Source organism: Dendrobates tinctorius, unplaced genomic scaffold (assembly GCF_039654945.1).
Source record: "Dendrobates tinctorius isolate UK_male_01 unplaced genomic scaffold, ASM3965494v1 ptg000135l, whole genome shotgun sequence".
NCBI classification, from domain to species: Eukaryota; Metazoa; Chordata; class Amphibia; order Anura; family Dendrobatidae; genus Dendrobates; species Dendrobates tinctorius.
Window position 1 is genome coordinate 1108360 of NW_027361803.1, and position 26624 is coordinate 1134983.

At 43.5% G+C, this 26624-nt stretch overlaps 1 protein-coding gene across 19 annotated transcripts in view; it reads right to left on the bottom strand.

Moving 5' to 3' along the window:
• Nucleotides 1–26624, bottom strand: part of TCF4 (transcription factor 4) — a 552151-nt gene that overhangs the window by 16000 nt on the left and 509527 nt on the right. For 15 of the 19 annotated variants that reach the window (XM_073543843.1, XM_073543847.1, XM_073543839.1 and 12 more), the window contains 2 exons: nucleotides 2272–2401; nucleotides 265–427 (listed from right to left, as the gene is read on the bottom strand). In XM_073543843.1, coding sequence (XP_073399944.1) covers nucleotides 265–427; nucleotides 2272–2401 — 293 coding nt within the window. The remainder of the gene's footprint in view (nucleotides 1–264; nucleotides 428–2271; nucleotides 2402–26624) is intronic. The other 4 variants (XM_073543837.1, XM_073543841.1, XM_073543840.1 and 1 more) reach the window with 1 other exon arrangement.

Sequence of the window (26624 nt, forward strand, 5' to 3'; positions counted from 1 at the left end):
AGATACAGAGCCGGCGTCTGATTCCTGTTGCCCTTAGGATAGAATCACCCGATAGAAGACAGCGGTGTCCGATCTGCGTCTTTGCCAGTACATTTCCGATATGAAGACGTGCGGTTTAGACCCGTAGGTTTCCACCAGGCAAAATCGCCACGGGGGAAAAAAAATCCCACACAAAAAAACATGGTCTCTCCATAATCTTTTCTGTTCACTTCATCAAAATCCGGTGAAGGAATTAAATGAAGCGACGCTATTATATACTGTTACCTAGATCTTGACCTCGTAATTGATTTGATATCCTTCTTGTCATCATCTAACTTCTTGTCGTCAGATCCTTTCGAGTCTTGAAGATTTTCATCTCCTTCGTCATCTGATTTGATTTCCGAGCTTCCTGGAGACAAGTTCTGTCCTTGCAGAGCGGCTGGGAGACCTAGGAGGAAAGTAAAGCTTTATGGTCGGCAGAACAATCACCGGCGCGGCAGAGCACAGTTTGTCATGTACAATCACGATACGTAATATCCAGTGACACTGCAAGGCGTATTTTACACCGGACTGCAGATAATCGGAGTCAATTATTTTCCCAACAAGAGCCTATAAAAGGCAAGATTTTTAAAGAAAACCAATTGATTTTTTGCTCCCACATATAGGGTGACATTTATCTGTAGCCACCACTAGGGGGACTTCACTACAGTTTTATACGTCAGTGGTATAGACTGTATGCTACCCGGCTCCCCCTAGTGGTTTTTGCAGGAAGCTAGAATTTGATTATGAAACTCCAAGGTTACGCAGGGGATTTGGAGCTCTGTAACAGAAAAATAGAATTGAGTTTACCTGGTGCTACCACTAGAGGGCACTCACAGTATATAGATTATTGGGTTTTAAATTGACTAATACACTAAATTCCTTCCAGTGATGGCTGAATTTTATTATAAAACTGGATTTACAGTAAAGCTTTGCATCAAAATGGACTGCTATAAGGATGTATGTTAAGGTAAAATTCTGCTTATCTGCAGCCACCACTAGGGGGAGCTCAGTGCAGCCCAATGTATACAGCTCCCGTGTGATATAGACTGTGTGAGTCTCGGCTCACTCTGGTATAGGAAGCTAGATTAGCATTTTGGTTATGCAGTGGAAATGGAACAGAAAAATAGTAGACTGTTGCAAAATTGTCTATTATGAAAAAATTAATACTTGCAAGGCCGCCACTAGAGGGAGCTCACTGAACATAGAGTTATGCAGCTTTAATGGGTCTTATCCACGCAGTAAATGAATAAATGAATAATAGATTTATACAGCCACCACTAGAGGGAGCTCACTGCACAAAGATTTATACAGCCACCACTAGAGGGAGCTCACTGCCCATAGATTTATACAGCCACCACTAGAGGGAGCTCACTGCACATAGATTTAGACAGCCACCACTAGAGGGCGCTCACTGCAGATAGATTTATACAGCCACCACTAGAGGGAGCTCACTGTGCATAGATTTATGCAGCCACCACTAGAGGGAGCTCACTGCACATAGATTTATACAGCCACCACTAGAGGGAGCTCACTGCATATAGATTTATGCAGCCACCACTAGAGGGAGCTCACTGCACATAGATTTATGCAGCTATAATGAGTCTTATGCGCGCAGTAAACGACTAAGCGCCATCTAGTGGTGGCTGTAGGCAACCCAAGTTATATTATGCAACTTTTAGGGGCAGGGGATTTAGATCTCTATTAAGATGGATTGCTATAAAGATGTCTACAAGATCAAATTCTGTTTACCTATAGTCACCACTAGTTGGAGCTCAGTGCATACAGATTTATGCAGATAGTATTCTTAGTGAGCTACTAAGCTCCCCCTAGTGGTGGCAGCAAGCTAGAATGTTACGTTAACACTTTAGTGAAGGCATTTTGGAGAGCTGTACATAAAACTGGATCTTTCTGAATGGGAAATCTGCCCGGTTATGAAGGAATGTTTAATTACATAACGTGGAAGATTTGCCATTCAGGAGCTTGGAAAATGGGAGTGATTTTGATTATCTATCCTTAAAACCAAAAAGACAGTGCTGTAGAAGAGGCACAGCTCCAGACACCCTGTAGTGGTCGTGAATGGTACTGAAAGCTCTGTCCTATAGAAATGAAAGGGCGAGAGACTGCAGTACCATTCGCAGCCACTGCAGGATGTATGGTGCTGTGCCACATCTGATGCGCTGCATTAGCTGATCAGTGGAGGTGCCGTCGATCACAGCACAGCATATTATTTACAATATTGTTTTTTTTTACCTCTATATGGATCTTGAGACTGATTTAAATCTGGTGACGTGGCTGACTGAACAGGTAGCTGCGGCACTGACACCTGATTTGGCACAAGTGAGTGACTCCCTCGTAGACTGTCTTCTCGATGAGATCCCACCTGATGAAAAAAAAAATCCATTCAAGGATTAATAGGCTGGCCCAAGATATCATTCTGAATGGCAGTGTCATATGCACCATAGTCAGTATTGCTATCAGTGAATGACAACGCTCCGGTCGTCCTTCACACGTCTGAGTTTCTGGCGGTTTTCACGGATCGCACTCGTACCTGTGATATTCTATGGGGCCAAGTGACCTGCGGAACATTTCAGAGACATGTCTGATTTTGGATCAAAATCAACAATGGGTCCCGTGAAAATATCGGACTCTACTCGGGAGAATGGAGAAGGTGGAGAAACTTTTTTTTTTTTAACTGCTCCACGTACGAGAAAAACAGATGACGCTCAGATCACACTAGATGCAAGCAGAGATATTGAAAAGAGGGTGGAATCGAAAGGCAAAGTTTGCTAGCGGGATTTAGAATCACATGAATTCGGTAACATTCTAGAACACTGGATAATCTGGAGTGATTCTATTGCAGTTACAGGAGAGATGCACTAGAGGGAGCTCTCGAGCTGTGCGCATTCCAGGCTCCATAAACAGCACTTTACGCTCGGTGCGATGCGGTGTTGCACATTTAGTGACAAATATGGAAGAGTAACTCAGGCAGGTAAAACGTCAAATTGTCTCCCTGGGTGCTGCAGTAGAGCGCACTGATTCGTACCAATCTGTCTTCTATCATGTCCGCCAACAGATCTGACAATTATCTTAATGCCCATATGCTTAATTGTGGGCTTCTCAATTCCCCCACTGCTATCAGAAATCCTGCAGGATTTTCCATTTTGGCATTTAGCTTTTGTTTCAAGGGAAAGCAAAAAAAAAAAAAAAAAATCTCAGGATCGCCATCTTTACTGTAATCCTCCGTTACTTGATCAGTTGACCTAATCGGGAGCGCACCGCCCCTTTAAATATTAAATATTCCAGTTACGATAAATATTTCCAATTTTTGGGGTAATACGATACAACAATTTGGGGAAATATGCCAGGGAAATTCTGTTTCCAATAACTGTGTCCAGTCCCTGATTAATTTGTTTCATCATTATTATTATTATTATTATTATTATTTTCAAATATTTTTATTTAATCATTTTGTAATAGCTTTTATATTTGACATTTTTATTGCTATTTTTAATTACATTTTTATTTTTCCAGCTTTTATTATTTTTTAGAATTGTTTTGTCTTTGAATTCATTCAGAATTTTTTTTTTAAATGTATTGCTTATTTTTGTATAATTTATTTAATTTTTATAACTTTTATTATCTTTTATAATTGTTTTTATTTGCATTAATTTGTAGTATTTTTGTACATGTATTTCATGTTCATTTTTCATTACTTTTTATATTTTTGAAAGTTTTATTATTTTGTATGATTGATTTTTATTTGCATTAATTTTTAATTATTTAATTTAATGAATATTTATATGATAAATTATAATATAATTTAATATTTACTTCATTATTTAAAAAAATGTATTGTTCATTTTTCATAACTTTTTACAACTTACCGTACATTGATTTTTATATTTTTTTTTATTTTTATATTTTATTATTTTTAAAAAATGTATTGGCCATTCATTTTTCATTACTTTATTCTTTTTACGTTTATCATTTTTTAGAATGTTTTTTTATTTGCATTAATTGTTCATTATTTTTTTATGCATTTTTAATTTTTTATTAATTTAATTTTTACAACTTTTATTATTTTTTGGATAATTGTACATTATTTTTATTTTTTGGATAACTGTACATTATTTATTTATTTTTTTTTCTCATTATGTGTTTAGTTGGCGTAGCCCTCGTGGGCGATCCCTGTCTACGGACACAGGTTGGAGTATAAGTGATCTGAAATAAATGAAAAAAAAAAAAAAAGATTAATTAGTATTTTTCCTGTTGTTCGGATTTAGATCACACTGATTTCTGAGATTATTTGTTTCGTATCCAGCTGCCAAGCTTGTTCTATCCTAATCCCCCATCTGTGATACACAAAAAAAAAATAAAAAAAAATATTCAAAATATTCAGAAAGAAAAAAAAAATAAAAAAAGGATAACGCAACGTGTCCAAGTGTTTGCCTTGAGCTGCGTTATTAATTAGCGGCCTAATTGAAGTGTGTTACAATGTAATCTGCTTATTGCTAATACGGCAGGTAGAGGTGCGGCAGGACCAGAGCGAAAAAGTTACAAAGTGTCTTCTGTGGGATCCGCACACAATTAACTGTAACAGAGTGAGCACCTGGCGAGCTATATATTCAGCCAGGAAAGGTTTTTTTTTTTTTTAATTAACTGGTAATAAATTTTTGTTTGTAGTGGAAATCGTAGCAAAAAAGGGAGGAGAACGCGCGTCAAGGTCTGAGCGGCGGAGGAGGATGCGGAGAGATATCGCAGAACTTCCATCTTCTTATCACTGGGTTTACTCCTCGCACCGTACAACTGTAACTGTAGAATAATAGACAATTTTTAGGCTACAAGTCTGCAGTTACTCCATACGACTCCACACTTGTGAATTCCCTACAGTGCACACTGTCACTGTCCTGTGCCGAGAACGGGCAGGCGTGTGACTACAAGTAGGCAGTTTGCCTACATGCAGTCACGTACCGACTAGACATACAAAGCAGCCTCACTCAATGCAATTATACTGACTCTTCTAGCTGGAATGTGGCCGGAAGTATGCAAATCATATTCTAGCGGTCACATGATCGCCGGCACTGGAGAATCCTTGTAGCGTGCACAAGCCTGCAGTCACATTGAGTGTGACATTCTTTTTCCGCTGACATGATCATTGATTTTTAGTTATTATATTATAGTATGCCTACTCACTATTGTTCCCCTGTCATCATGATTTTTTATATGTCCTTTGTCTTTTTTGTCTTTTATAGCATTCTTTCACCCAATGAAATATATTTCTTACATTTTGGTTATATCGTCATTGTTTTTTACGTGAATATCTGTGATTTTTAAGTATATATAAGTATAGATGTGCCTCGATCAACATCTCCCCCCTCACAGTCTCCTCACAAACAGTGTGATGCCACCACACCCCAACACTTAATATTATGGCCCCACAGCCCCTCACACAGTATTATGGCCCCACAGCCCCTCACACAATATTATGGCCCCACAGCCCCTTACACAGTATTATGGCCCCACAGCCCCTCACACAGTATTATGGCCCCACAGTCCCTCACACAGTATTATGGCCCCACAGTCCCTCACACAATATTATGGCCCCACAGCCCCTCACACAGTATTATGGCCCCACAGCCCCTCACACAGTATTATGGCCCCACAGCCCCTCACACAGTATTATGGCCCCACAGCCTCTCACACAGTATTATGCCCCACAGCCCCTCACACAGTATTATGGCCCCACAGCTGCTAACAGTATTATGGCCCCACAGCCCCTCACACAGTATTATGGCCCCACAGTCCCTCACACAGTATTATGGCCCCACAGCCACTAACACAGTATTATGGCCCCACAGTCGCTAACACAGTATTATGGCCCACAGCCCCTCACACAGTATTTTGCTCCCACAGCCCCTCACACAGTATTATGGCTCTACAGCCCCTCACACAGTGTTATGGCCCCACAGCCCCTCACACAGTATTATGACCCCACAGCCGCTAACACAGTATTATGGTCCCACAGCCGCTCACACAGTATTATGGCCCCCAGTCGCTAACACAGTATTATGGCCCCACAGTCGCTAACACAGTATTATGGCCCCACAGCCCCTCACACAGTATTATGGCCCCACAGCCCCTCACACAGTATTATGGCCCCACAGCCCCTCACACATTATTATGGCCCCACAGCCCCTCACACAGTATTATGGCCCCACAGCCCCTCACACAGTATTATGGCCCCACAGCCCCTCACACAGTATTATGGCCCCACAGCCCCTCACACAGTATTATGGCCCCACAGCCCCTCACACAGTATTATGGCCCCACAGCCCCTCACACAGTATTATGGCCCCACAGCCCCTCACACAGTATTATGGCCCCACAGTTGCTAACACAGTATTATGGCCCCACAGCCCCTCACACATTATTATGGCCCCACAGCCCCTCACACAGTATTATGGCCCCACAGCCCCTCACACATTATTATGGCCCCACAGCCCCTCACACAGTATTATGGCCCCACAGCCCCACACACAGTATTATGGCCCCACAGCCCCTCACACAGTATTATGGCCCCACAGCCCCTCACACAGTATTATGGCCCCACAGCCCCTCACACAGTATTATGGCCCCACAGCCCCTCACACAGTATTATGGCCCCACAGTTGCTAACACAGTATTATGGTCCCACAGCCCCTCACACAGTATTATGGCCCCACAGTCGCTAACACAGTATTATGGTCCCACAGCCCCTCACACAGTATTATGGCCCCACAGTCGCTAACACAGTATTATGGTCCCACAGCCCCTCACACAGTCTTATGGCCCCACAGCCCCTCACACAGTATTATGGCCCCACAGCCCCTCACACAGTCTTATGGCCCCACAGCCCCTCACACAGTATTATGGCCCCACAGCCCCTCACACAGTATTATGGCCCCACAGCCCCTCACACAGTATTATGGCCCCACAGCCCCTCACACAGTATTATGGCCCCACAGCCCCTCACACAGTATTATGGCCCCACAGCCCCTCACACAGTATTATGGCCCCACAGCTGCTAACACAGTATTATGGCCCCACAGCCCCAAACACAGTATTATGGCCCCACAGCCCCTCACACAGTATTATGGCCCCAGAGCCCCTCACACAGTATTATGGCCCCACAGCCCCTCACACAGTATTATGGCCCCACAGCCCCTCACACAGTATTATGGCCCCACAGCTGCTAACACAGTATTATGGCCCCACAGCCCCAAACACAGTATTATGCCCCCACAGCCCCTCACACAGTATTATGGCCCCACAGCTGCTAACACAGTATTATGGCCCCACAGTCCCTCACACAATATTATGGCCCCACAGCCGCTCACACAGTATTATGGTCCCACAGCCCCTCACACAGTATTATGGCTCTACAGCCCCTCACACAGTGTTATAGCCCCACAGCCCCTCACACAGTATTATGGTCCCACAGCCGCTCACACAGTATTATGGCCCCCAGTCGCTAACACAGTATTAAGGCCCCCAGTCGCTAACACAGTATTATGGCCCCACAGTCGCTAACACAGTATTATGGCCCCACAGTCGCTAACACAGTATTATGGCCCCACAGCCCCTCACACAGTATTATGGCCCCACAGCCGCTAACACAGTATTATGGCCCCACAGTCGCTAACACAGTATTATGGTCCCACAGCCCCTCACACAGTATTATGGCCCCCAGCCCCTCACACAGTATTATGGCCCCCAGTCGCTAACACAGTATTATGGCCCCACAGTCGCTAACACAGTATTATGGTCCCACAGCCCCTCACACAGTATTATGGCCCCACAGCCCCTCACACAGTATTATGGCCCCACAGCCCCTCACACAGTATTATGGCCCCACAGCCCCTCACACAGTATTATGGCCCCACAGCCGCTAACACATTATTATGGCCCCACAGTCGCTAACACAGTATTATGGCCCCACAGCCCCTCACACATTATTATGGCCCCACAGCCCCTCACACAGTATTATGGCCCCACAGCCCCTCACACATTATTATGGCCCCACAGCCCCTCACACAGTATTATGGCCCCACAGCCCCTCACACAGTATTATGGCCCCACAGCCCCTCACACAGTATTATGGCCCCACAGCCCCTCACACAGTATTATGGCCCCACAGCCCCTCACACAGTATTATGGCCCCACAGTTGCTAACACAGTATTATGGTCCCACAGCCCCTCACACAGTATTATGGCCCCACAGTCGCTAGCACAGTATTATGGTACCACAGCCCCTCACACAGTATTATGGCCCCACAGTCGCTAACACAGTATTATGGTTCCACAGCCCCTCACACAGTATTGTGGCCCCACAGCCCCTCACACAGTATTATGGCCCCACAGCCCCTCACACAGTCTTATGGCCCCACAGCCCCTCACACAGTATTATGGCCCCACAGCCCCTCACACAGTATTATGGCCCCACAGCCCCTCACACAGTATTATGGCCCCACAGCCCCTCACACAGTATTATGGCCCCACAGCCCCTCACACAGTATTATGGCCCCACAGCCCCTCACACAGTATTATGGCCCCACAGCTGCTAACACAGTATTATGGCCCCACAGCCCCAAACACAGTATTATGGCCCCACAGCCCCTCACACAGTATTATGGCCCCACAGCCCCTCACACAGTATTATGGCCCCACAGCCCCTCACACAGTATTATGGCCCCACAGCTGCTAACACAGTATTATGGCCCCACAGCCCCAAACACAGTATTATGCCCCCACAGCCCCTCACACAGTATTATGGCCCCACAGCTGCTAACACAGTATTATGGCCCCACAGTCCCTCACACAATATTATGGCCCCACAGCCGCTCACACAGTATTATGGCCCCACAGCCCCTCACACAGTATTATGGCCCCACAGTCCCTCACACAGTATTATGGCCCCACAGCCACTAACACAGTATTATGGCCCCACAGTCGCTAACACAGTATTATGGTCCCACAGCCCCTAACACAGTATTATGGTCCCACAGCCCCTCGCACAGTATTATGGCCCTACAGCCGCTAACACAGTATTATGGCCCCACAGCCCCTCACACAGTATTATGGCCCTACAGCCGCTAACACAGTATTATGGCCCCACAGCCCCTCACACAGTATTATGGCCCCACAGCCGCTAACACAGTATTATGGTCCCACAGCCGCTCACACAGTATTATGGCCCCCAGTCGCTAACACAGTATTATGGCCCCCAGTCGCTAACACAGTATTATGGCCCCCAGTCGCTAACACAGTATTATGGCCCCACAGTCGCTAACACAGTATTATGGCCCCACAGTCGCTAACACAGTATTATGGCCCCACAGCCCCTCACACAGTATTATGGCCCCACAGCCGCTAACACAGTATTATGGCCCCACAGTCCCTCACACAATATTATGGCCCCACAGCCGCTCACACAGTATTATGGCCCCACAGCCCCTCACACAGTATTATGGCCCCACAGTCCCTCACACAGTATTATGGCCCCACAGCCACTAACACAGTATTATGGCCCCACAGTCGCTAACACAGTATTATGGTCCCACAGCCCCTAACACAGTATTATGGTCCCACAGCCCTTCGCACAGTATTATGGCCCTACAGCCGCTAACACAGTATTATGGCCCCACAGCCCCTCACACAGTATTATGGCCCTACAGCCGCTAACACAGTATTATGGCCCCACAGCCCCTCACACAGTATTATGGCCCCACAGCCGCTAACACAGTATTATGGTCCCACAGCCGCTCACACAGTATTATGGCCCCCAGTCGCTAACACAGTATTATGGCCCCCAGTCGCTAACACAGTATTATGGCCCCACAGTCGCTAACACACTATTATGGCCCCACAGTCGCTAACACAGTATTATGGCCCCACAGTCGCTAACACAGTATTATGGCCCCACAGCCCCTCACACAGTATTATGGCCCCACAGCCGCTAACACAGTATTATGGCCCCACAGTCGCTAACACAGTATTATGGTCCCACAGCCCCTCACACAGTATTTTGGTCCCACAGCCCCTCATACAGTATTATGGCCCCACAGCCCCTCACACAGTATTATGGCCCCACAGCCCCTCACACAGTATTATGGCCCCACAGCCCCTCACACAGTATTATGGCCCCACAGCCCCTAACACAGTATTATGGCCCCATAGCCCCAAACACAGTATTATGGCCCCACAGCCCCTCACACAGTATTATGGCCCTACAGCCCCTCACACAGTATTATGGCCCCACAGCCCCTCACACAGTATTATGGCCCCACAGCCCCTCACACAGTATTATGGCCCCACAGCTGCTAACACAGTATTATGGCCCCACAGTCCCTCACACAATATTATGGCCCCACAGCCGCTCTCACAGTATTATGGCCCCACAGCCCCTCACACAGTATTATGGCCCCACAGTCCCTCACACAGTATTATGGCCCCATAGCCACTAACACAGTATTATGGCCCCACAGTCGCTAACACAGTATTATGGTCCCACAGCCCCTCACACAGTATTTTGGTCCCACAGCCCCTCACACAGTATTATGGCCCTACAGCCCCTCACACAGTGTTATGGCCCCACAGCCCCTCACACAGTATTATGGCCCCACAGCCGCTAACACAGTATTATGGTCCCACAGCCGCTCACACAGTATTATGGCCCCCAGTCGCTAACACAGTATTATGGCCCCCAGTCGCTAACACAGTATTATGGCCCCACAGTCGCTAACACAGTATTATGGCCCCACAGCCCCTCACACAGTATTATGGCCCCACAGCCGCTAACACAGTATTATGGCCCCACAGTCGCTAACACAGTATTATGGTCCCACAGCCCCTCACACAGTATTATGGCCCCCAGCCCCTCACACAGTATTATGGCCCCCAGTCGCTAACACAGTATTATGGCCCCACAGTCGCTAACACAGTATTATGGTCCCACAGCCCCTCACACAGTATTATGGCCCCACAGCCCCTCACACAGTATTATGGCCCCACAGTTGCTAACACAGTATTATGGTCCCACTGCCCCTCACACAGTATTATGGCCCCACAGTCGCTAACACAGTATTATGGTCCCACAGCCCCTCACACAGTATTATGGCCCCACAGCCCCTCACACAGTATTATGGCCCCACAGTCGCTAACACAGTATTATGGTCCCACAGCCCCTCACACAGTATTATGGCCCCACAGCCCCTCACACAATATTATGGCCCCACAGCCCCTCACACAATATTATGGCCCCACAGCCCCTCACACAGTATTATGGCTCCACAGCCCCTCACACAGTATTATGGCTCCAAAGCCGCACATAAAAGAAAATGTCCCCTCAGCACTTCACACAGTACTATGGCCCCCACACAAGTATGATTTTTCCACAGTCCCTCACATGGTACTATGGCCCCCACACAAGTATGATTTTTCCACAGTCCCTCACACGGTACTATGGCCCCCACACAAGTATTATTTTCCCACAGTCCCTCCCACAGTACCATGGCCCTTACAGAAATATTATTTTCCCAGATGGTGGACGTGTGGTGCGAGACCCCACTGTTTAGAGCCATTTAGCTCCTCCGGACCACAGGCCACACCATAGCAGCCAGACGGCCACTTGTGGCCCACGAGCTACACGGTATACCGACATGTACCGGCCGGACAGAGACTGGAAGGACACTCTTTCGGCCACTGTTTGATGAATGGAAGCCTACGGATAAGTCTACAGCCGCACATCCATGTGACATATCCTAGTGTTGTCTGCTTTTTTTTCTTAGACTGCACACTGACCCATGGAGTTTTATTGATCCATATATACAATTTTAAAAATGGGTCCGCGACTCCGGTCCGTAAGAATCAGAGCAGGTCGTATCTTCATCTTTTTCATAGATCAGGCTCAGTCTTTAAAGGTGTTGTCCAAAACAAAGATGGCTAAACAAAGCGGGGGGACAAAAACTGTGTAGACGGAAGCAGCAGGAAGTGGGGACAGAAGAAGTGTGGCGGAGGCGAGAGAAACGGCAGTCGCTTCTCCATCATCTCCTGATACAAGACGTTATCAGGGGTTAGGGGTGAAAGAAGCTCTGGTAAGTGACTGCCCACCTGATGATGGCAAAGGAAGCTGTGAGAGTGACAGAAGCCCCCAATCACGAGAATACCCAGCGGATGATGGGAAACTCAAACGAATTGTCATCAGAAGTTGTTTGTTTTTTTTTTACACAGACCGAACGATAGAGAGGAGACAGTGGGGAATTTATAATTGAAATATATCAGACAAGTGGTTAGATTAAATAGTTGGACATTTAGTACGAGACTTCCTGTTCGTTTCAGACAACTCCTTTATAGTCTATGGGGATCCGAGAGACTCGGGTAAAACGGGGAACACAGACTGCACTTTGTACTTCACCGTTCCATCCACGTTTCCTCCGCTGTTAATTGATCCATTGTTAAGAGTTAATATAAGAAAAAAAAAGTTTAGAGAGTCTGCCTGCTCAATGGAGAAAAAAAAAGGGGCGAGAAAAAAAAATGACGCAATCAGGATGCCAATTGATAAAGAATCGTTCCGCTTCTCTCAGTTGGTAACACACAGATGTGTGAATCTAGCCTTTCACATAAAAAATGTCTTATTTTCTTTCATTCTTACCTCCTTTCACTCTTTCTTTTTTCTTGCACTCCCATTTCTTTTCTCTTTTTTTGTCCATTCTTTTTTCTTTCCTTTTATGTCTCTCCCTCTAATTTTGTCTCTTCTTTTTTCTTTCCTTTTCTCACTCTTTCTTCCGTTCTCTTTCTTTCACTCACACTTTTTCTTTCTTTCACTCTTTTTCTCTCATTCTTTCTCTTGCTTTCTTTCTCTCTTTTCTTTATCTCACTTTCTCTGTCTCACTTTTTCTCTTACTCTCTTTCTCTTCCTCTTCCTTTCGCTCTTTCTTTCTATCATTTCTCTCTACATCCTCCTTATTCATCCCTTTCTGCCTCTAGCACATCTAGCACATATTTGCTGTTTCCCACGCCATGCTCCCCCATCCTTTCTATGTTAGTTGTACTTACAGTGCTTTATTTCCCTCCTATGATGCAGATTCCGAGATGTGGAGTTATATTCTCCCCATGTTATAACAGTTACACACGGCGTATGAAGAGTGCTACAAGTAACTTCCAATTATCTTACCAAAATCTCTCCTGGCACAGTCGGGAGGGAGCGAATTTCCTCCCATGTTTAGATGAAGTGCCTCCTTACAATCCATGGGAAATGGTCATACAGATATTGCTATAGCTCGCAGATGAGCACTCCGTACAGCGAGACAAAAACGGCTTCTCTTATTCCCAGTCCTGCGGCTTCATCTTCCTATTAGTCTTTATAGTGTAGTGATCAGAACATGATGTATTGTTTAAATCTTTTTCATGGTTCTTGTTTGTTTTTTTTAAAGTATTTATTCATATCCCAGTCTCTATTATAAAATAAAATATTTTCACTGGCCACTGGTGTTTTTTCAGACTAATACTTTCTGTCCTTTCTGGCTCCTAATCATCAGAGGCATGACAACAATGACATGTAACAGATTCACATGCAGTTGATAATAATAAGCAATGTCACAGCTCACCTCCTCCTTCTGTACAATGACTTATAACACCTATATATACAGCATTTAACACCTCTATATACAGTATATTACCAGGATCCACCATTCACAAAAGGTGATGTCACAGCTCACCTCCTCCTCCTGTACAATGACTGATAACACCTCTATACAGTATACAGTAGATAACACAGGATCCACCATTCACAATAGGAGATGTCACAGCTCACCTCTCCCTCTTGTACAATGACTGAAAACACCTCTATATACAGTAGATAACACAGGATCCATATTCAAAATAGGTGATGTCACAGCTCACCTCCTCCTGTGCAATCACTGATTACATCTTTATATAAGTAGATAACACAGGATCCATATTCAAAAGAGGTGATATCACAGCTCACCTCCTCCTCCTGTGCAGTCATTGATTATATCTTTATATACAGTAGATAACACAGGATCCACCATTCACAATAGGTTATGGCACAGCTCACCTCCTCCTCCTGTACAATGACTGATAACACCTCTGTATACAGTAGATAACACAGGATCCACCATTCACAATAGGAGATGTCACAGCTCACCTCTCTCTCCTGTACAATGACTGATAACACCTCTATATACAGTAGATAACACAGGATCCATATTCAAAATAGGTGATATCAGAGCTCACCTCCTCCTGTGCAATCATTGATTACATCTTTATATAAGTAGATAACACAGGATCCATATTCAAAAGAGGTGATATCACAGCTCACCTCCTCCTCCTGTGCAGTCATTGATTATATCTTTATATACAGTAGATAACACAGGATCCACCATTCACAATAGGTTATGGCACAGCTCACCTCCTCCTGTACAATGACTGATAACATCTCTGTATACAGTAGATAACACAGGATCCACCATGCACAATACGTGATGACACAGCTCACCTCCTCCTGTACAATGACTGATAACACCTCTATAAACAGTGGATAACATGGGATCCACCATTCCCAATAGGTGATGTCAAAGCTCACCTCCTTCTCCTCCTGTACAATGACTGATATCACCTATATATACAGTAGATAATACAGGACCCACCAATCACAATAGGTAATATCACAGCTCACCTCTTCCTCCTGTACAGTGACTGATAACACCTCTATATACAGTAGATATCACAGGATCCACCATTCACAATAGGTGATGTCACAGCTCACCTCCTCCTCCTCCTGTACAATGACTTATAACACCTCTATATACAGTAGATAATATGGGATCCACCATTCACAATAGGTGATGTCACAGCTCACCTCTCCCTCCTGTACAATGACTGATAACACCTCTATATACAGTAGATAACACAGGATCCACATTCACAATAAGTGATGTCACAGCTCACCTCCTCCTCCTCCTCCTCCTGTACAATGTACATGAGTTAAAAAAAGCCCCTGTGGCCGATGTGAAAATTGCAAGATTTCTATTTTTAATTTTAAATATAGCTCGTGATATAGAAAAAAAAATATTGAACACAAAAATCTGATTAAAATACGGTAATAGGTGATTTTTCTGATGACACATTTCCTTTCAGGAAGTTCCCCATGTGATATATGATCTTTCCCCTCCATGTCACTGGGACTGTGCATCAGTGTAAAGCACTAGAGATACTGTATATGTGCACTTCATATAGAGATGCAGCAGAGCTGATTTTGTAAGAGGTTCTCTACCAAAGCTAAATATGTCAGATGCATTAAAGCATCGCATTTATTATAGCAGAGGAAGCAGATCTGCATATAAAAATGTTGAAGAGCTGAAATTGTTAGATATTGCATGGAGGAAAGTGTTAGGGTGGTGCAGATGCAGCAGAGCTGTGTTATGCTTGATGTGCCATGCTGAATTAATCATTTGTAACAAGGTCAATATGCAATGGCTAGGGCAAGTCAGATGCAGCAGAGCTGACTTCATCAGTTACTGAACATTAAAGCCGAATTGCTCAAATGTACACTGAGAAAGCTAAGGTGTAATAGCAGAGCTGAATTTGTCAGATACAGCAGGGCTGAAGCTGTAGATGTAGCTGAGCTAAATTTGTCACAAAATTTGATATATATTTGTATGTAAATTACTGTAAGAAAACTAATTTATAATGATAAAAAAAATGCAATAATATTGGAAGCGGGCTCAGGCAGCCTTGTTTGTGCCTGGGAGTCAGAAATATGTTAACCCCACCTCTTCCGAGCTGAGACCCTCCCGCTAGGTGCCCACTCACATAGAGGGGCACAGAAGATGTCTCCTATTTTCTGTTCCCTCCTGGCCATCAATGGAGAAAGCTCTTAAAACTGTGGAATGACAACACCAGCTCTGCTACATCTGCACAGGATTACACTGCACGTCGTTTTATTCAAATATCCGGATAAAAAGAATGTGTTTGTAGAATGTACTAGTAAAAATAAGAAAAACGGCAATGTTCCAGCCGAATAAACAGGCCGGGTTCAGACGAGCGTATTGTTGGGCTAAATTATTCCCCATGCAGCGAAGCCTTTCATCTCCATCCTATATAATAATAGCTTCCATATGTCAAGTGGCTTTGCTATAAATAAGATCAAAAGCAGGAAAAAAAAAAAAAAAAAAAAGGAAAGAGGAGATTTAATAAAAAATGACATTAAAAGTGGCATTAAATCTGAAAAAAAAAAAAAAAAAAAAAATTCTCTTTAAGCCGCTTCCCGGAATGTTTAGTCTTTAAAGACAACAGTAAGAAAAATATAGATAGCGAGGAGCAGAGAGGTTAAACGCCATGGTGGAAAGCACCTTGTAGAACTACAAGTCCCAGAATGCCAGAAGCAGAGGTCTGTGCTCCGCAGTATTTGTAGTCCCAATGCAAAATCTGGAACAGGGGCCGAACCACTCATACTTGATTTACTAGGACTGTCCTGAAGTTTTCAAAACAATCCCCCCCCAAAAAGGGGCAGAGTTTGCAAAAACCCTGCCCAAAAATAAATGTTCCTGTCTGCTTAGGGACCTTCCGACCACCTGTCATTTATAATAATGGGCACAGCTATTCTGTCCTCCGCCCATGGGAAACCACTGGAACATCTCCACAAACTATTTCTATGTCCCTATAAAGGGCTTGAATTTACCCATTTTCTTAAAAAGGATCTGTCACCAGATTTCCACAATACAAGCTGCATATAGTGGTGCGAAAAAGTGTTTGCCCCCTCCCTAATTTCCTATTCTTTTGCATGTTTGTCACACTTACCGTAAATGTTTCAGATCACCAAACAAATGTAAATATTAGACAAAGATAAGAGACGTAATCACAAAATGCAGATTATAAATGAAGGTCTTTATTATTAAGGGGAAAAAAAATCGAAACCTACAGGGTCCTGCGTGAAAAAGTGATTGCCCCCTATACCTAATAACTGGTTGGGCCACCCATAGCAACAACAACTGCAATCAAGCGTTTGCGATAACTGGCAATGAGTCTTTTACAACGCTTTGGGGGAATTTTGGCCACTCTTCTTTGCAGAATTGTTGTAATTGAGCCACGTTGTTGGTTTCCGAGCATGAACCGCCTTTTTAAGGTCACGACACAGCATCTCAATCAGATTAACGTCAGGACTTTGACTAGGCCACTCCAAAGTCTTCATTTTGTTTCTCTTAAGCTGTTCAGAGGTGAACTTGCTGGTGTGTTTTGGATTATTGTCCTGCTGCATAACCCAAGTGCGCTTCAACTTGAGGTCATGGACAGATGGCCAGACATTCTCCCTTCAGGATTTTTTGGTAGACAGCAGAATTCATGGTTCCATTTACCACAGCAAGTCTTCCAGGTCCGGAAGCAGCAAAACAGCCCCAGACCATCACACTACCACCACCATATTTTACTGTTGGTATGATGTTCCTTTTCTGAAATGCTGTGTTACTTTTATGCCAGATGTAACGGGACATACACCTTCCAAAAACTTCAACTATTGTCTCGTCAGTCCACAGACTATTTCCCAAAAGTCTTGGGTATCGCCAAGATGTTTTCTAGCAAATCTGAGACAAGCCTTTATGTTCTTATTGCTCGGCAGTGGTTTTTGTCTTGGAACTCTGCCATGCAGGCCATTTTTACTCAGTCTCTTTCTTATGGTGGTGTCATGAACACTGACCATAACTAAGACAAGTGAGGCCTACAGTTCTTTGGATGTTGTCGTGGGGTCTTTTGCGACCTCTTGGATGAGTTGTCTTGGGTAATTTTGGTCTGTCGGCTACTTCTGGGAAGGTTCACCACTATTCCATGTTTTTGCCATTTGTGGATAATGGCTTTCACTGTGGTTTATTGGAGTCACAAAGCTTTAGAAATGGCTTTATAACCTTTTCCAGACTGATAGATCTCAATTACTTTGTTTTTCACTTGTTCCAAAATTTCTTTGGATCGTGACATGATGTCTAGCTTTTGAGAATCTTCTGGTCTTCTTCTGTTACGATCCATTTTTGGGTTCGTGGCAGATTTAAATGTAGCTTTTTTTACTTTTCAGGGCCAGCGAGGGGTTAATGACAGTTTTCCCCTGCTGGCCATCTGCTGTAACTGCAGTGTTTCTGGGTCAGCTGATGTGGGTGGTGACCACTCCCACCATCCTTTACATGGTCACCTGATGCATCAGCTGGCTGTTGGTGTTAGAGTTCTCTATGGAGACCAGCCTTGCAGTGGCAGCTCTCTGGTGTCTGGTGTTTGGAGTCCAGCTTCTGAGTCACTGCTGTGTGGAGCTTTACCATGGAATCTGGAAGCTAAGTTTGGTATTTTTTCCTCGCCCCTTTTGTGTTTGTCACTGTCCCTGTGTGGTACTATCTGCAGTGGTGAGGCTAGTGCCCCATGCAGGTAAGTGCACTAGCCAGGGCAGTGCTAGGTGACAGCGAGGGACGAGCTTCCTGACAGTGGTGGAGGGGGACCCACTTAGGGCATTAAGGGAGTGCAGGGACACGCTCAGGTTTGAGCTCAGGTGGTGATCATCCCCAATTTCCCTATCAGTAGGGCCTTCCTCTCCCCATTTCCATCCCGTTGTGTGTGTTGCGCTGTTCGCTGACCGACCCCCCCGTTGGGTCGTGTCACATCGTGAAAACTTCACTTTGTCAGGCAGGTCCTATTTAAGTGATTTCTTGATTGAGAACAGGTGTGGCAGTAATCAGGCCAGCATGTGGCTAGGGAATTTGAACTCAGTTTCCCAAAGATGTGATAAACCACAGTTAATTTTTGTTTCAAAAGGGGGGGGCAATCATTTTTCCACACAGGGCTCTGTAGGTTTGGATTTCTTTTTCCCCTAAAAATAAAGAACGTCATTTAAAAACTGCATTTTGTGTTTACTTGTGTTATCTTTGTCTAATATGTTTGATCTGAAACATTTAAGTGTGACAAACATGCAAAAGATTAAGGAATCAGGAAGGGGCCATACATGTTTTCACACCACTGTATATTATTAAATATACTTATTAGACCTGATGACACTGGTTTATTTACTTTGAAAATCCACGCTAGAATGGCTTTAAAATCATGGCATTAAGATCAACATTTTATGAGTCCGACATAGCTGGACTCCAGCTTTCAAAAACAAGCATTGTAAAGCCTTTCACCTAGGGATTTCCAAAGTAAGCACACCAGTATCCTCAGCTCTGAGATTTATTTTTTTATAGAATATGCGGTTTATATTGTGAAATCTGGTCACAGATCTATTTAAGCTGCATTGGATAATACTTTTATCATCTCAAAATCATGATTATACAGCCATTTTAATACAGATTTTCAAAGTAAGTACACCAGGCTCATCAGGTCTTAGATTTATTTAATTGCATATGCGGCTTATATTGCGAAAATCTGTTGATAATTCCACTTTAACTTGCTGTGGATAGTATTCTGAGACTTGCAGTTCGCTGTAAGTGCCATGCTGCATGCGGCCAGCGCCGATTATGTTTGGGCTCAGTCTGGGTCCCCCCCCCCACACACACATGGATGCCCAGTATCTTGTTCGGAGGAAGTGATTTCAGCTAATCTATAATTTCTTCATCACGTGGAGCTCACAGGAGGCTTCTGCGCAGGAAGTTTTTTTTGGCAGCAGCGGTTACTGATGTGATATGAAGGACCGGCTTCCAAAGCAGATTTTCTCTCAAGGCAGAAAAATTATTATTTTTCTCCCCGTCCATTCCCACTTGGTTAGAAGCTGCCAGTAATTGTCAGCTCCATAAGAAAGAAGCAATGCACAAACTTTTACTTTGCAGCCTGTGTTTCCTCCCTGAGGTCTGCTCCTTCCTATTACATCCAGAGATGGATCTTTCCCCATTCGGACACATGATATATCTTACGTTATGGCTGGTGGTGGCCATATCGGGGGCGAATGAGTCGAGCGAGACCCTGGTCGAGATGAAAAGCAATGCCCGTGTGACCACAGATGGTCGTAGACTCTCTAGAAATAGACGGCACTAACTTATGTCCATTGGTTCTGTCTAGTTTGGGACGAGTTGCAATACTGTACATAGACACGGGTGGCGCGGTTTCTGGAAAGATAATTGACCCTTCCTTCTAATTATGAGCTTGTCTGGTTCTATAAACCCATACACAGACTGGCCCTCCATGTTAATGAAAGCTTGTAATACTTTATTTCACCTCTTGGGGTGCTGTAGGAAAATAGAACACTTGCTATGAGGTTCTACTGATCGCCGGGGGCTTAAGCAGTCAGACACCCTCTAATTAGCTTGTTGTTAAGTAACTTCTAATAGGAAGCATTGCACAGGGCAATAACAAATATGCTAATTTTCTTTTGAATGTTTCGATTTTATATACAAAGGGGTGAAAAAGGGGTGACATGAGGTTTTTACTTTTTTTTTTTCTTAAATAATTTTCTATTTTTCATTTTTTTATTAGTCTTCCTATGGGACTTAAACCTGCGATCACTTGTTCAAAGACAATGCAATTACCGACCTACTATGAAACCAACCACAGGCTCATAAGACGTTCAAACATAGCAAGCACGTGGCGGCTGATGGACATCAGAAACAAAAATTTCTCCCATTTCCAGGCCCCATTTCAACAAAATCAGCATTTTATCAGCAGGAGATTATCACTGCAAGACTAGGTGTCTCGTGCCTCCTGGTCCAGCCATACCGTCAATAGTGATTAGAAATTTACTGTCAATATACAGTGCACACAGAAAGCAGCCAATCAGTGGTGCAGGTGGGATTATACAGAGAAAGCAGCCAATCAGTGGTGTGGGTGGGGTTATGCAGAGAAAGCAGCCAATCAGTGTGGGCGGGGTTATAAACAGCTCAGCGTTCGAGCTCTGCTAGAGCTACAGCAGAGAAAACTGCGATTTTATCACAACTGTTGCACCCAGAAAACTAAGTGACACATCGCTGTAATCAGGATCTCAGTCCCTACATTATGCTGCTGTCCGATTACGCAGCAAACACCTGGTGATATGTTCCCTTTAAATGTCGCTGTCATGATTGACAATGGCATCCAAGATGTTAAACTGCTGCAATTAGCGCTAGAGGTAGGGGTCCACTGTGTAACACAACTGGCACCCATGCTCTATTGAGCGGGCCAAGTTTGTGAGCCTGCTTTTTATATGAAACCCGGGTAGAGTGGCCTCCCCAGGTGCCATAGCGTGCACTGCCTGGGTTTGCATTTTCCTTGTACTGGCCCTCAGTCCAGGAGCATAAAGATCACGGTCACAGAGGTCATGACCTGGCCTGTGCGGGTGAGGGGTCCGCCGAAGTCAGCACATACTTCAATTCCATGTGTACATTAAACTGAAGTGTACGGCGGCACAGAGACCCGCAGAGTCTGTGCACTGCAATACACGCTGACGGCCAGAGGCCAGCAGCTGACAATGGGGTGCATGTGATTGGGGGGAGCATGGCAGTGACGTCATGTGATCCGGTGATTGCATGCTGAAGTCAGCTGCTGGCTTCAGAAGAGGATGCTGCGCGGCGGAGGAGTGGAAGGAAGGTGAGTAGAATCAATATTTTTTATATGCTTTAAAGAACAACTGCAGAATCGGGGACATATACCAGAACAAGGGATATACATACCAGAAAGGGAGAAATATGTATCAGGATGGAGAATATATATATCAAGATGGGGGACATATATACTAGGATGGGGCTCAGGATAAGGGACATACTGTATATACCAGGATGGGGGACATACATACATATCAGAAAAAGGGACATATACTGTATACTACTGTATACTAGGAAGGGGAAAACATATACCAAGATAGCGAGCATACATACCAGGATGGGGCCCAGGATTAGGGACATATATATATCAGGTTGGGCCCAGGACGAGGGACAAGTGTAGCAGAATGGTGCCAGGATGAGGGACATGTATAGCAGGATGGGGCTCAAGATAATGGACATATATACCAGGATGGGGGATATATATACCAAGATGAGGAATATATGTATCAGGATGGGGTCCAGGATAAGTGTCATATGTACCAGGATGGGGCCGAGGATAATGGACATATATACCAGGATGGGGCTCAAGATAATGGACATATATACCAGGATAATGGACATATATACCAGGATGGGGCTCAGGATAATGGACATATATACCAGGATGGGGGATATATATATACCAAGATGAGGAATATATGTATCAGGATGGGGTCCAGGATAAGGGTCATATGTACCAGGATGGGGCCGAGGATAATGGACATATATACCAGGATGGGGCTCAAGATAATGGACATATATACCAGGATGGGGGATATATATACCAAGATGAGGAATATATGTAATAGGATGGGGTCCAGGATAAGGGTCATATGTACCAGGATGGGGCTCAGGATAATGGACATATATACCAGGATGGGGCTCAGGATAATGGACATATATACCAGGATGGGGCTCAGGATAATGGACATATATACCAGGATGGGGCTCAGGATAATGGACATATATACCAGGATGGGGCTCAGGATAATGGACATATATACCAGGATGGGGTCCAGGATAATGGACATATATACCAGGATGGGGCATATATACCAGGATGGGGCATATATACCAGGATGGGGCATATATACCAGGATGGGACATATATACCAGGATGGAGGATATATACATACCAATATGGGGATCATATATACCAGGATAGGAAATATATATACCAAGATGGGGAATATATGTATCAGGATGGAGAACATACATATCAGGATTAGGGACATATACTGTATACTACTGTATACTAGGAAGGGAAAAACATATCAAGATAGGGAGCATACATACCAGGATGGGGCCCAGGATTAGGGACATATATATCAGGATGGGCCCAGGATGAGGGACATGTATAGCAGGATGGGACACACACATATATATTTGTATATATATACAGTATATATATATATATATATATATATATACACACCAGGATAGGGCCACACTATGGGACAGATACATCAGGGTGGAGGTCAAATTCACCAGGATGGGGGACATATACTGTATACTAGGATGGCCCCCAGGATGAGGGACATATGTATCAGTAAGGAGCTCAGGATGGGGGACATTACTACATAATGGGGGAGGAGGTGCAACTTGCATGTCTTTATAGGATTTAGAACCAATATGTGGCAGTGGACGAGGGGAACCAGATCCAAATCTTGCACCGGGGCCCATCGGACTCTAGTTACACCACTGCCTGAGCGTCCTCAGCAGTATTTCTGTAAGCTGCACCCAAAATCATAAGATGAGGCAGAGGTTTTGCTATGATATTGGAAAAAACATTGTAAAAAAAAAAAAAAAAAAAAGGGACCAACCCCCCCCCCCAATTTGCCTCTGCTACATCTGTAAATGGCGGAGTTACGTAAATGCAGTCGTATCGTATACCGCGTCCACGTTACTCCGTGAAAGTTTCCCATTAAGCCGTGAATGGTCGGCACACATTCCAGCCTGCTCCTGAGCACCTGCTTTACTGATGATCTCAGCTCTGCTTCTCGAGATTTAGAAGTTTTTCACAAAACAGCTTTTTAAACAAAAGCCAGCTGTTTCCGATCAAGGCTACAGGGGAAACAAAAAAAAAATCAGGGTAGACCGGGAGGAGGGGGGGCGCTCACACAGAGACAACAATTCTTCATTAGCTCCAAGTCACTTTTTTTTTTCACTCCCCTAAAGTAAAGGAATCATTAAATGAAAGGAGGAAGTGAGTGGAAAAAAAATGAAAAAATTACATTTTTTTTTTTTTTTAAATAAAAATCAAAACTTGGAAAGCCGGCTGAATGCTCAATTTAGTCCTGAAATGAATCATCTTAGGAAATTGCTAATTTCCAAAGCCAGAAGGATGGATGTACTTAATGAAATTAAATTATGCTTAAATCGACGGGACTTCTTTAGCTTTATGTCTTTTTATAAAAAAAAAAAAAAAATACTGAATTTGCTTTTTTTTTTATAGCACACAGCTCTGGTAAATTGCTTCATTAGCTATGACACTACGTTCCACAGGATATTCCATGACTTCATTGGACTTGGACGGGAGCTGAGCATTATACGTGGGAAAAGTTCCCGGCAAGAAGCCACTAAAAGCAAACAGGCTTTGAAAAAAAAGAAAGAAAAAAAGTCAAGACCTAAAGAAGATGTTATATAATGCAGGGGATGGTGCTGAGAGTGTGGAACAGACCTCCGCGACAGAATGCATTTTTCTAAAAGGACGTAATTTGTAAAGCATATAAATTATATATACCGTATATATTTCCTATAGCGCCATCATACAAATTACTGAGGGAGGTTGTCGTCGTTTTGTAAGCTTCACCGGACCGAGCAAAAAGCATCTCTTGCTGCTCTTTAGGGCTCATTTACATGAGCAACATGTAATACCACACTTCTCCTGTAGTGGCCACTGCAGAATAAATGTGCAGCTTCCCCATATGATCACATCTGATCACCAGAGATCAGTACATTTTTAGAAAATCTTCATTTACATGTGGGGTTATCCAAAAAGAGTATTTCCACTCATATCCCATTATTTAGATCAGCAAACACTTTGTATAAATCTATGATGAAAGCAGTAGGAGCCTTAAATGTTTCTTCTTTTGCTTCCCTTGTGGTATTTGGACTAATAAATGTAGTTGTTCTATCAGGGTTAGAAAAGTTAATTGATTTTTCTTTACTGTCACCTACTACCGTAGTTAAGATCCAATCATGAAAAATAATTCATAGGGTTGTTTTTATTTTTTTTCCAGGAGAGATCACTGCTTTGGAATGGTGGTCTGGAAATAGCTTATAGGGATGGTCCAGGCTTGGGGCTTAAGTCTACAGTCACTGTGTGTGACTGCAGACTTGTGAATCCTCAAAATGGCACGGATTACACGGTGCCGAGAGTGGGCAGTCAAATATCCGATTTACACACTACCTGCCATATTCTGACTAGACGTGTCCGGCCTCTCTCAATTCACTTGTATAGAGTGAGGCCATGTATGTCTAGTCGGCATGTGACCACTTGCATGCAAATCGCATACCTCCGACTGCCCACTCCCAGCGCCGACACCAGAGAACCCAGACAGCGAGCAGGGACTCTGATGAATGGGGCTCAACACAGCCTGTGTGTACTTATGGTTTCCCACACTAGAAGCCCACAGACTACTGATGTAGTAGCTGGACCGGGCAATTTGAGCAGATTTGTAGGACATTTGCAACATGCTGTGGTATTCTTTTGTAGATAGATAGATAATAGATAGATAATAGATAGATAGATGATAGATAGATAATAGATAGATGATAGATAGATAGATAGATAGATAATAGATAATAGATGATAGATAATAGACAGATAATAGATAGATGATAGATAGATAGAAGATAGATGATAGATAAATAGATAGATTGATGATAGATAGATAGATGATAGATAGATAATAGATAGATAGATGATAGATAATAGATAGATAGATAATAGACAGATAATAGATAGATGATAGATAGATAATAGATAGATGATAGATAGATAATAGAAGATAGATAGATGATAGATAGATGATAGATAGATGATAGATAGATAATAGATAGATAATAGGTAGATAATAGATAGATAATAGATAGATAATAGATAAATTATAGATAATAGATAGATAGATGATAGATAACACAGGTCAACGAAAAAAAAATTTTTTTCTGGTGTCCAAAATATTTTAATGAATTTGGGGTATTTTTGGGGTGCTGATTCTGAATATGTCATCAGTTTTGCCAGATTGGCTCAAGTTTTTGAGATTTTTGGTATCTTATTTATAGCACTTGTTGGTAAATGCGACGCATCATCTCATTAATTTCTTTGGATTAGTACTTGAACTGAGCAGTTCTCAATATAGTTTTGTGTTAATTAGTGTTCTAAAAGTTTGTTCATAGCTTGATTTTTGCACTAACTTTATGTTGTTGTCTGTTTTCCAGTGAAAAGCATGAACTCATCATGAAGAAGTTGTCTTAACGATCCAGACTCATTCTGTTACATTTGTGGTGAATATACACTGCCAAAACATAGAAGAAACATAACACACTTCGTAAAAAAAGTGTATTTTGCCTATTTTGGGGTTATGCTTGGGGACCAAGACAAGTTTTGGGCACCACACATAGTGTGCAAAGCATGTATCGAATTATTACGAAAATGGAGCAAAGGACAAAGAAAAAGCTTCAAATTTGGTGTTCCAATGGTGTGGAGAGAGCCAAAAAATCATCATGATGACTGTTATTTCTGTGCAGTGCAAGTGCAAGGATTCAATAAGCATAAGAAACGAAAATGGGAGTAACATGGAATCTGCAAGAAGGCCTGTCCCTCATTGTGAAGATGTGCCTGTACCTGTGTTTACCATAAATAACAGTCATCATGATGATTTTTTGGCTCTCTCCACACCATTGGAACACCAAATTTGAAGCTTTTTCTTTGTCCTTTGCTCCATTTTCGTAATAATTCGATACATGCTTTGCACACTATGTGTGGTGCCCAAAACTTGTCTTGGTCCCCAAGCATAACCCCAAAAT